Source organism: Porites lutea, chromosome 2 (assembly GCF_958299795.1).
Source record: "Porites lutea chromosome 2, jaPorLute2.1, whole genome shotgun sequence".
Lineage (NCBI taxonomy): Eukaryota > Metazoa > Cnidaria > Anthozoa > Scleractinia > Poritidae > Porites > Porites lutea.
In genome coordinates, this window is record NC_133202.1 from 30,053,998 (window position 1) to 30,065,554 (window position 11,557).

At 41.0% G+C, this 11,557-nt stretch overlaps 2 protein-coding genes across 2 annotated transcripts in view; both read left to right on the forward strand.

Annotated features, from left to right (window-relative positions):
- Nucleotides 1–3,977, forward strand: part of LOC140928254 (heparan sulfate glucosamine 3-O-sulfotransferase 3B1-like) — an 11,068-nt gene extending 7,091 nt beyond the window's left edge. Inside the window, exon 2 of the mRNA XM_073377981.1 lies at nt 2,530–3,977. Coding sequence (XP_073234082.1) covers nt 2,604–3,665 — 1,062 coding nt within the window. The 5' untranslated portion in view covers nt 2,530–2,603 and the 3' untranslated portion in view covers nt 3,666–3,977. The remainder of the gene's footprint in view (nt 1–2,529) is intronic.
- Nucleotides 3,978–7,169: 3,192 nt separating this feature from the next.
- Nucleotides 7,170–10,832, forward strand: LOC140928255 (tubulin beta-4B chain-like). Its single transcript, XM_073377982.1, has 6 exons — nt 7,170–7,355; nt 7,437–7,545; nt 7,684–7,794; nt 7,941–8,398; nt 8,901–9,395; nt 10,569–10,832. Exons 1-6 carry the CDS (start codon nt 7,299–7,301, stop codon nt 10,680–10,682), a joined length of 1,344 nt encoding a protein of 447 aa, XP_073234083.1. The 5' UTR covers nt 7,170–7,298; the 3' UTR covers nt 10,683–10,832.
- The last annotated feature ends 725 nt before the right edge of the window (nt 10,833–11,557 follow it).

Here is an 11,557-nt window from a genome sequence, read left to right on the forward strand (position 1 = left end):
CCGCTCTAACTCCGTACGATACCAAGGTTCGACTCCCGTCGCTGCTGATAGGGAAATGCGCCCACAGGTAACCCAGGCTCTGTGATAATACCACAGTACGGTTCCCGTAAAATTACAGTGTTTGTATGGGGTAAAGAATTTCTAGGAAATACTAAATAAAGATCAATGAAACTTACTCTGCAGTTAATTGTTGTTGTCCTTATTGCTCCAACGAAGTTTCGTGATAATTTGCAGTAATTTGTTCAAATTCACTCTATATACAATAATATTACACAAGGTAGGAAACACGAGATGCCATTTTCGCCGACATGCTTTCATTCAACACAACTTTTTCCACGAAATTCGAACTCCAACGGAAAATAAACATGCCAGGATCGTAGAAATAGGATAGCAACAGATATAGAAACCGATGAAGCTTTCCCAGATAGAGAAACGAATCCCACAGACTTTGACAAACTCGAAGGATATAATCCAAACATCGACAAACAGACCGAGAATATGCTCGCCGAAGCAGCCGGGCCAGATCAACGTGCGGCCAGGAAAATGAGGCCTGGGCACTGTACAAAAAAAATCCATCCCGGGAGTCCTGCGGTGACCTTTCTGGGGACCGATACATCATTTGCCCATTTGCCTTCCTAGCCGTACCACCCTGGCCTGTTATCAAGAGATTATGTCCCTCTCGAACTATATTCAGCGCCTGGCGCTGGTCCTCAGAAAGTCTATCAAACATCAACAGGGGAAGGTTATAAGGGCAAAGGAAATAACAACGATTACCGCGGCATTTGTACAACAGGACCATATTCTAAGAGAGGTGTCACGATGGTTCACATATTTACTGATGGAACATCTGGTTGTATTGACAAGAAGTCGGCGTGTTACGGCCGCATTAATCGCTAAATATGTTAATGGTGCTAGTTCTTTGTTTACTGGTGCACGTGCCTTTCACATTCGTCTTAGTCATCGCAATTCATATTCTGTCGCAATTTTCTGTATAATTTTTGACATTATTTTGTAACCTTCACCGTTTATTTACGATCGTTTCGCTCGAGAGTTCACAGCAACAGTATCTCAGTCATCATCTAACTCTTGTTCAACCTCGTTTTTAGCCTGCCTTGTAAGTATTTCGCGTTATTATTTCATAGTTTCATTACTGTTATTTGCGTTCCTTAGTAAAAGAAATGGGGCGCCTTGTAACTCGGCAGACTATCCTGGTTTTATTTATTTTTTCGTAGCCATTTAAATTTAGGCGCGTGTGCGGGGTTTTCTCTGGCGAATTGTGATTCGCTAGGAAAAACAATTGCCTTCTATCAGGCATTTTTTCAGCAGGGTAGGGTGGCTTCGGGCAAATGATGTATCGGTCCCCAGAAAGGCCACCAACCTCAGGACTCCCGGGATGGATTTTTTTTGTACAGTGCCCAGGCCTCATTTTCCTGGCCGCACGTTGATCTGGCTCGGCTGCTTCGGCGAGCATATGCTCGGTCTGTTTGGATTATATCCTTCGAGTTTGTCAAAGTCTGTGGGATTCGTTTCTCAATATCTTTGTTTTCCGTTGGAGTTCGAATTTCGTGGAAAAAGTTGTGTTGAATGAAAGCATGTCGGCGAAAATGGCATCTTGTGTTTGCTACCTTGTATAATATTATTGTATATAGGGTCAATTTGAACAAATTACTGCAAATTATCACGAAACTTCGTTGGAGCAATAAGGACAACAACAATTAACTACAGAGTAAGTTTCATTGATCTTTATTTAGTATTTCCTAGAAATTCTAGGATGGTATTTTTACCCCATACAAACACTGTAATTTTACTGGAACCGTACTGTGGTACTATCACAGAGCCTGGGTTACCTGTGATGCGCCCTCATCAGAGGAACGAAGTTCGCAAAATTGAGCTAAAATTGTTTAAAATCGAGCGGCTGTACTTGATGAGCCAATGAAAACTGAGACTTGAGTCTCGACGAAAGGCCTCGGAACTTTTACTAATACGAGGGTGCTAATGGGGGTACCAAATTCTCAGTTAACTACTAATTTTGTGGCCAAATATCGGTTAATTACTGGGTTTTTTTGGCCAATTATCAGCAAACTGTTAACCCCATTAGTACCCTCTTATAGGTGCTTTGGATACAATGGACACCAAAGATCTACAATTTGTAGTATACCAGGATATGTCATGGAAAGAGATGGTACTCCAGTGTTTTTCGAAACTATCTCTTTCTGGGGAAATTTTTACGGGGAAGGGGGGTTCTCGCCAGCCGAAGCTTCATTTATACTGGGAGGCTCTGCAGAAAAAAAAAATAAACAACCCAACTGTGGGTCCAGATTATTTTGTTCTCCAAAAACCTCCCAGCTCTCAAAAGTGTCTCAACAATTTTGTCCACGATTGTTGATTCTTCAAAATAAATGGTACCAGAAAAATGTTTAGGACAGGTTTTGATGATGAAAGTACTCGTTATCAAGTTTAATTATACTAGCTAATTTTATCAACCAATTATTTTTCCTTTTCAGTTTGTCTCTATTTTGTTTCTTACAGGCGTTCCTAATTCCCTTTCTGTCAAGTTTAAATAAGAGATAACAGCATTCTTGGTAAGGAAAATATAACACCACATGGCAGCGTGGTTGGACGGACGGAAAGTTTGCGTCGCTCTTCCTCTCGCAGGGCTGCTGTCTTTTTGCCTTTACAGTATGATGTTAACTGAGCCAAAAAGGCGGATTAAACAGATACACTACGCCGCCCAAGATGACGAGAATTTGTTTGACTTGGACAATGATGTAAACAATTCCTTCAACGAATTTAAGCCACCTACTCACTTACGGTACTCCTCTGCTGGAAAAAATGCAACAGAAAGTAGCATGAGTGACAAACTTGAACGAAGGCCTCGAAAGCGTCTCCCAAATGCAATTATTATTGGTGTCAGGAAAGGAGGGACTAGAGCACTTTTGGAATTTTTAAAACTGCACCCTAAGATTAAAGCGTGTTCAACAGAGGCTCATTTTTTTGACGTTGAGGAGAATTATCAGTTCGGGCTTGACTGGTATAGGCAAAAAATGCCTAAATCTTTGCCAGGGGATATAACCATCGAGAAAACGCCGGCTTATTTTGTGACTGATAAAGTGCCTGAGCGAGTGCAGCAAATGTCAACGAATGTCAAGCTTATTGTCACCCTTCGCGACCCAACAGAAAGGGCGATTTCAGATTATGTCCAAATTTCTACGAAGAAGCGTAAAAGGCCACAGTCGTTTGAGGAATTCATTACTCAGGGTAAAGAGCAAAAGATTCTGAAAACGTCAACTAAGACAGTACAAATTGGAGTGTACGTAAAACATTTGAGAAACTGGTTGAAGTATTTTCCTCTGTCGCAACTACATTTTGTCAGCATGGAGGAGATGAAAGTCAATCCGGCCAAGGAACTGCAAGCAGTAGAAAAGTTTCTTGACATCGAGCCTTTTATCAAGAAGGAGCACTTTTATATCAACGAAAGCAAACATTTTCCATGTGTTACTTTTCCTGACAAGAAGAAAAGCGAAAAGGCAGGGTGTTTGTCGGAGACGAAAGGAAGACCACACCCTACTGTGAGAAATGATATCCGCACTCTTTTGCAAAACTATTATCGGCCTTATAACTTGGAACTATATAAGGAAGCGCAAAGAGATTTTCACTGGCCATAGAAGTACTTTTGTATCACCAAACTCGTGGAATAGTTTAAATTTTATAGCAAGCATAGTCAGTCGATCCATACATCCGACTATTTAATATTATTATTACAGTGCCATTGGTAACCAACTCCGTATGTCTCATATGCCAAACTTAAAGCTTTTATAAGCGATTGCCTTCCACTGATTTATCACTTTCCATATGATGATCGCTTAAGAGGCCCACTCTTGTTAGTTATCTGCACCAATTGCGACCATCATTTGCGAGAACTTCGACTGCGGTTTATTTGTACACGAACAGAACCTCTTAACTGACTAGTGACGTTAACTAGTAACTGACTAGTGACGTTAACAAATTTTAAAACCAAATACGAAGAGGAAGGCTTTTGACTAAGCAATAACATAATGTGAACTGGTGAGAATACATATCATACATATATTTTGCAGAATACCAGTTGTATTAGAAAACCCCAGGTCATCTCGGGGGGGGGGGGGGGGTGTGCACACCCCTGTACCCTCCCCCTAGATCCGCCCCTGCTGAGAAAATGCGCCGCTAATAAGGCATTCTTTACAACTGAACAAAAGACAGTCCACAGACGCCACACAGTAAGCTGCGTGATTGTCAAGGTGGTAGTGGGGCCCTCCGATCCAAAGTCCCCATAGAGGATATGTACCCTCCCCAGATTTATCCGCTTACCGTATGAAATTATCATGGTGGCCTCTCGGTCTATCTGAAAGGTAAAGGTAAGAGCTAAATCGATTAATACCGTGTCCAGTGTTTGAATAGGATGTTCTTGATGCTCTCAGTACTTTATTTGTTTGCTCTCTCCCTCCTAAAGCTTTCTTGGCTTTTTGGTTTCATCGGCATGGTTCGTGCAAGCTGCTCTATGGTAAAATTAACCGTTTTATTGTTTGGAAAACAGTATCTAAACGATTTGTTCTGCGTCGGGCGATTTTCACGCGGGCACTCGTGTTGCGTTCTGAAAAAAAGAGAGACCACTCGTTGAGGCCCTGGCCCAGTTGTTCGAAGGCCGATTAGCGCTAACCTGAGGTTAAATTTTAATCCGGGTTTCAACTTTTTCTCCGTCTCTGGTAATTTTCTCTATACTTTTAAGATCATCCAATCATCATATTGTACACAATAAGGAAGTCTGAATTCAAATTTCGCACTAACCGTGGATTATGCTAACCTAAACTTGTACAAGTCGACCTCTCATAAGTTCTAAAATTGAGTGAAGCGAGCTTCAATGCTTGAGGTCACGCAGCGACTGAGCGAGCAACGAAGCCTCGAGCTAAAATGGGATAACCAACGAGGAAAAAGAAAATAAAGGACTTTTAGAAAGTCTAATCCTAACCCAGCTTTGAACAACTCGGCCCTGAAGAAAACGTGGGAGTTCGCTATCCATTCGCCACTTTAGAAGCGAGAAGGGAACTGCAGGAACCGAAATGTGTCCCGCAATTGACTCTGGGATAGCTACTTCGGACACGCTGGTTAGCTATGGCTTGATATGGCCAAATACTATGGCCAATGTTTTTCTCTTGAACACAGTCATAGACGTCTTTGCGAAACTTAATTCGCCCCAGTTTCCTCGTCTTTCTTTTTTTACAGTGGTGGTTTGAATTTCGCTAGGTACCAGAATCCTTTATTTATTCTAATTTCAATTTAAACGGCAGTTAAAGGCCTCATCTGATTCTCAATATTCAGAATATTCTCCATTCTCGTCCCCAGAGGCCGTCTTGTTAAGCCGAGTGGCTCTGGGGACGAGAATGGACAACATCGGGGCTAGCCTGTGAACAGGCTCTCTGTTTGGGGACAAAATAGCAAAAAAAATAGCAAAGGCCTGTTCACAGGCTACGTCGGAACAGGCTCCAACTGTCCGTGCCTCGTGTCTGCTTGTCTTATAGGAAGTTAAAGGGGCTATGCATGATGTCACCAAGATTTTTGCTGTTTTAAGTCAATTCTGTGAGTCTGTCATTACTGAGTGCTTTTACTCATGCACAAAATGCCCTGTTACAGATATGAAGAAGATATCAAATATATGTCACCAGGGAGAAGTAACCATAACAAATTTTTTGGTGATGTTGGTAGGAATAGAATTTACCCGCGAGGCACTTAAACTTGAAATAGCCTGTTCCAGGCTCTCACATAGTGTGAGAGGCACGAGGAAAGTTTTTTTCATGTTCGCGCTTTTTCAGTCCCCGCGGACTCTAGTTCCAGGGTTCAACTTTCTCTCCACCATCTGAACGCCGCGCTCTACTATACTATCTGAACGCCTAGTCATGGCTAAACTTGACAAAGTTGGCCCAGTTTCAATCCAGGTCCATCCTTGTCATCTTTTGCAACAGAAGACAGTAAAATGTTTTTATGCCGAGATATAGTCTTATCACGACTAGAGCATTATTCTTGGAATTCAATTGATGCAAAGACACGCTTTAGCTTTTGAAAATATATCGTGACAACGACAATCTATTAGGAATTTCCATACATATTACATGGCATTATCTAAGTAAGAAAAGGTAACAATTATTTCACATCATTTCGTCTTAAGCAAAGTTTCTTGTCTAACATTCATTATTCGAAAAGTAAAAGAAGAAATAATGAAGCCTACATATAAACGGATCATATCATTTCCTTTTTAGAGTTATGATCAAAATTATTAAAGCAAGGATACCTTGTAGTGATTTTGTTGTTAAGTTGTAATTGAAACTTATCTTAAAAAATACAGCAAAAAAGGACATGTTTTGCACTCTTTCAATTTCATTTGAATGGCAGAAAAATGGAGCTTCTTTGATGTACTGGGGTCAGTTTGGCGTCGTGTGTCTACCCGTTTCAATATGTAATTTATGATTGCTTAGAAGGATTTTATTAATGGCAATTTTGTGTTCTGGACTGTTGATCAGATTTAAAAATTCCGTTTTTGTAATTTCTTTCTTGAAGGAGGAGTAGAAGTTTAGTTTAGTTTTTAGTTTTTTTTTAGTATTTATTGGTGGTCTTCATAAAGTTTCTTCATATTTGACTTGAACTGAGTAGTTATGATATTTGTAACGTTATTTTTCGAGTTGATTGAACTTGGGTTATATTTTTTCAATAATTCATCAATTCTGAGCGCCAAACTTTTAAGTGAAGTCTGCAAAACGACTGAAAAACCGCTTGGACGAGGACCGACATCAGGTAGTTCCCGTCAGAACGGAGTTGAAAGTAGTTTAATTCCGTCTTTGGTTTAAACTTTATTTTCCTCTTTTGTTTATGTCTTATGAAAGAAAATGAACATTAAACAGACGAAAATATTGAATAAAAGCAGTATAAAATTAGACGACAATATTAACGGGAGAACAATATAAACCCTGTCAGTGCTATAGTATATGAAAAAATTCTTGGCGAAAGACTGGAAAGGCAACAGAAAATGGGAATCTTTTGCACAAAAGTTTCGAAATGAACTGATAAAATTATTTTAAATTTTCATTCTGTGTGTCGACTGGCTTTCTAGATGGCTTGCGTTACATTATCAATCACTCATTACACTGTCACTATAAAACGCTTTAAAAATGTGCTGAACGTCATCCGTCCCGTAATTCCTAAGAGTGATATTGCAAACATAGGGCAAACGAAAACTCAACCCGTCTATCGTCTGCTATAAATTGTTCAAAATGCGGGAAATCGTCCATCTTCAAGCTGGGCAATGCGGTAACCAAATTGGCACAAAGGTATTGTGTTCAATGGATGAATAAATGTGTTTTTATTGATTTTTTAAAATAAACTCACGTTTCGTAATTTGGGCATTTCAGTTTTGGGAGGTCATTACAGACGAGCACGGCATCGATCCAACTGGCTCGTATCATGGAGATTCTGACCTTCAATTGGAAAGGATCAATGTGTACTTCAATGAAGTTACAGGTATTGTATTTTGTTAAATCGTTTTATCGAACATTTTGGTTTCGTCTCATCATAAAGAAGGCGGTGTATATGATTTGTATTTTGTAATATTTGGCCTCTTCTGACATACTGTAACTTGGGGAATCGGCAATTTTATAGGTGGAAAATATGTTCCAAGAGCTTGCCTCCTCGATTTGGAACCAGGCACAATGGATGCAGTGCGATCGGGTCCTTTGGGGCAAATCTTCAGGCCCGACAACTTTGTTTTCGGTGAGTAAAAGCTGTGAATTTAAATAGTTAAAAACTAATTAGTGTTAACAATTAAACGGAAATAAATCTGTGCAATGGGTCACGCGCCAATATCTACATACGAAATTAGAATGTTTTAAAACATACTTCGCTGCGTTTGATTCTAGGACAAAATGGTACGGGAAATAACTGGGCAAAAGGGCATTACACTGAAGGAGCCGAGCTTATAGATACTGTACTCGATGTTGTCCGCAAGGAAGCAGAGGGCTGTGATTGTCTTCAAGGATTTCAGCTCACACACTCTTTGGGCGGTGGAACCGGCTCTGGAATGGGAACGCTGCTCATTTCAAAGATAAAAGAAGATTATCCCGACAAAATCAATAATACATTCAGCGTTGTACCATCACCCAAAGTATCGGATACCGTTGTTGAACCTTACAACGCCACACTGTCGGTTCATCAGTTGGTCGAGAACACTGATGAAACATTCTGCATCGACAATGAAGCTCTACACGATATATGCTTCAGAACTATGAAGCTCACGACACCAACTTATGGCGACTTGAACCATCTTGTCTCAGCTACGATGAGCGGTGTTACGACTTGTCTTCGCTTTCCCGGACAGGTAACGATGGCTCTATGCCGCAGCAAAGTAAATAATCGATATTTGGCTAGGGCAAAAAAACTGCGTAATTTTTTTTTGGCGAATTTCTTGTGGCTTTGTTCTATTATTGATCAAGCTGGTTCAGACTCTCTCACAGATGAACTGAAAGAGGATGAAATCTTCATTAAACGTATATTAGACACTCGTTTTTCTCAACATATATTTCGGGTCACATGACTTATCACGTGACCAAACTGCTTCTTCTGCGTAAGCCGTTGTAAAAGTAGCTTCACACTAGACAATACCAGTAGTCATTCACCCAGTCTATCTATAAAACGGAACGTCCGTAGTCTCAACTAGATAATCCAGATTTCTCAAAAACGTTTTTTTAATCATCGATTTAACACATGACCCTTACTTGGTCATCACTCGTAACTGGCCTATGTTTATCAAATATCCATTATTAATCTTGTTGCTAATTTCGTCATATGCAAAACTGACACGATTTTCCTCGATTTCCCAGTTAAACTCTGACCTCAGGAAACTGGCCGTTAATATGGTTCCTTTTCCTCGTCTTCACTTCTTTATGCCTGGATTTGCCCCCCTCACCAGCAGAGGATCGCAGCAATACCAAGCACTAACAGTGCCAGAACTAATTCAGCAGATGTTTGATGCCAAGAACATGATGGCTGCATGTGATCCAAGGCATGGTCGTTATCTGACGGTGGCCGCCATGTTTCGTGGCCGAATATCCATGAAGGAAGTGGATGAACAGATGCTGAATGTTCAGAATAAGAACAGTTCCTACTTTGTGGAGTGGATCCCCAACAACGTCAAGACCGCGGTCTGTGACATCCCTCCTCGTGGACTGAAGATGTCTGGTACTTTCGTTGGCAACTGCACCGCTATACAGGAGCTGTTCAAACGAATTAGCGAGCAGTTTACTGCTATGTTTAGGCGAAAAGCTTTCATGCATTGGTACACTGGTGAGGGAATGGATGAGATGGAATTTACCGAGGTAAGTATGAGGTCAACACTATTCCACTTTGAACTTGGCTGCAAAAACAGGGCGGGGCTAGGTGTTAAAGGCGTTCCTTTGTTTTGATACCTTATTTGAGCAAAACGCATCTGGAAACATTCGGTAAGAAACCTAGTTATGAGATTAGGAGCGTAGATCGTCTTTTCCAGCTGTTAGGCTGGCATAGTTAATACGAATTTAGATCGTTGCGTCTTGTACAATGCGACAGCTGCGCTTATATATATCATTTTACGGTTGAAATCTTCGTGGTTTAATACCTAATTGCGGACTCCTCTCCAAAACGAGGATCCATAATTTACAGAAAGGACCGCCAAGAAAACGAGGCTTATAAAAGTATTACATGTTGAACAAGAAAAAAATTGCCTTACTTTATTTTTAGGCCGTAGTTTGGCTGTTTCTTCCTCCCAAAACATGTCAAATTTTCCGCCGTTTTCTACAGCCTAACGTTCCCAGCCTCGTTCCCAGGGCTTATCCTATAGTATTGACGTCATTTTATCGTATGTCGCAAACTTCTCCGCTTTTGAACACCAACATGACCGCCGTTTTATAGCCCATTTCTAAGTTGCTCCAGCCTCTTTTTCCTAGCGAGACTAAGCGCGAAGCCATTGATATGCAAATGATATTCATTCTCATGCAAATAAAGCTCATTGTCATTCCAAGTAAAGTTTTCTTCCTTTTCATTGGTCGGGAGCCCACCACGTGACCTGCAAATAACTGCCTACAAATAATGGACTGCTCATGCGCAATGTGGTCCAACCGTGTTTGGCTTTGTGTTTGGCTGCAAATAATAATCTGGTCATGCGTAAAAGAAACCCGCTTTTCTCCTTCTTTCGATCGCTCTTGCGAGAAAATGGCAGCTTCCCAAAGATATTTATCAAAAAAAAAACTCGGTGACTGAATGGTAAAACAATTATCACAAGAAAGGTTTTTCACTAAGCCTCGTTTCTAAAGTGAGGGTTTTTGAAACTCGGAAATGGCCTAATGTCTTGGTGCACCTCTGTGGCGGACGTGAAGTCATATGAAAAACGCTCTATACCGGGTTTTGAAGAATTCGCCTTGGGATTTGAGCCAATCGGAAATTTTGGATGAATAATAATTGAACCGGATATTATCTTAATGTAACCAGTTGCTTTATTCTGTTTGCAATTGCAGGCCGAATCTAACGTGCATGACCTTGTGTCAGAGTACCAGCAATACCAAGACGCTACAATTGAGGAGGATGGCGAGTTTGAAGAAGAAGAGGAAGAAGAAGGTGAAGTGGCATAAAACTCACCAGAATGATACAAACCAAAACAAAGCGCGTATTTCCAAAGCTTATGATAAAAAACAGAATATATTATAATGCGAAACTCATCTTAAAGCAAGAACAAAGTTAATAGAATAAATAAATAATAAAGAACGATTTTTGAGGTTGCACAGTTACGTAGTGGTTCTTTGTCTGCCACTCTTGGTGGAAGTGGAAACAGGAAATGTGGGGCAGCAAGGGAGAGAACCAACAACAAACTCAACATTCATATGGCATCAACACTGGGATTTAAGCCCGGGGCACAATCTTGGGAAGCGGGTGCTCTAACCACTGCACCACCCTTAAGCCCCTTCAGCACAGGGTCCAGAGGAGTTTCGTGTGAATATATGAATTACTTATTTAAAGTCTCACCTTGAAAAATGTCTATACCAGTGTCGCTTAGCACGATTAATTAGCCCAATGGCATCTTTACAAATCTACTGTAAACGATGATCGACTTTTGAAAATCGATGACCGCAAGCCATATCCTCGCCGGCGCACGGCATATCGCCCGAAGGGCGACCGAGGCACGAAGTGCAGATCTTGCGAGCCCTCAGTCTCTTGGTTTGCGGTCTATAGAATGTGTAACGAAACTGTAACACGATCAAACTAACCCATTTTTTCGGAGGTTTTCGACGGGTTTTGATGTTCTAACGACAAACACATCTCCTCTGGACCCTGTGCCTTCAGTTAACACTGAAAAGGAAATTAAACCCTTGGCAAAAGCACATCGGAAATAACCTAACCAGTGGCTGATCCAGGGGAGGGGCCCGGACCCCCTTATTTTTAGACCAAACTGAGGCCCGAACGGCCGAAAAATGTTTTTTTTGAGACCAAGCCCCCTTACCTCAGGGTC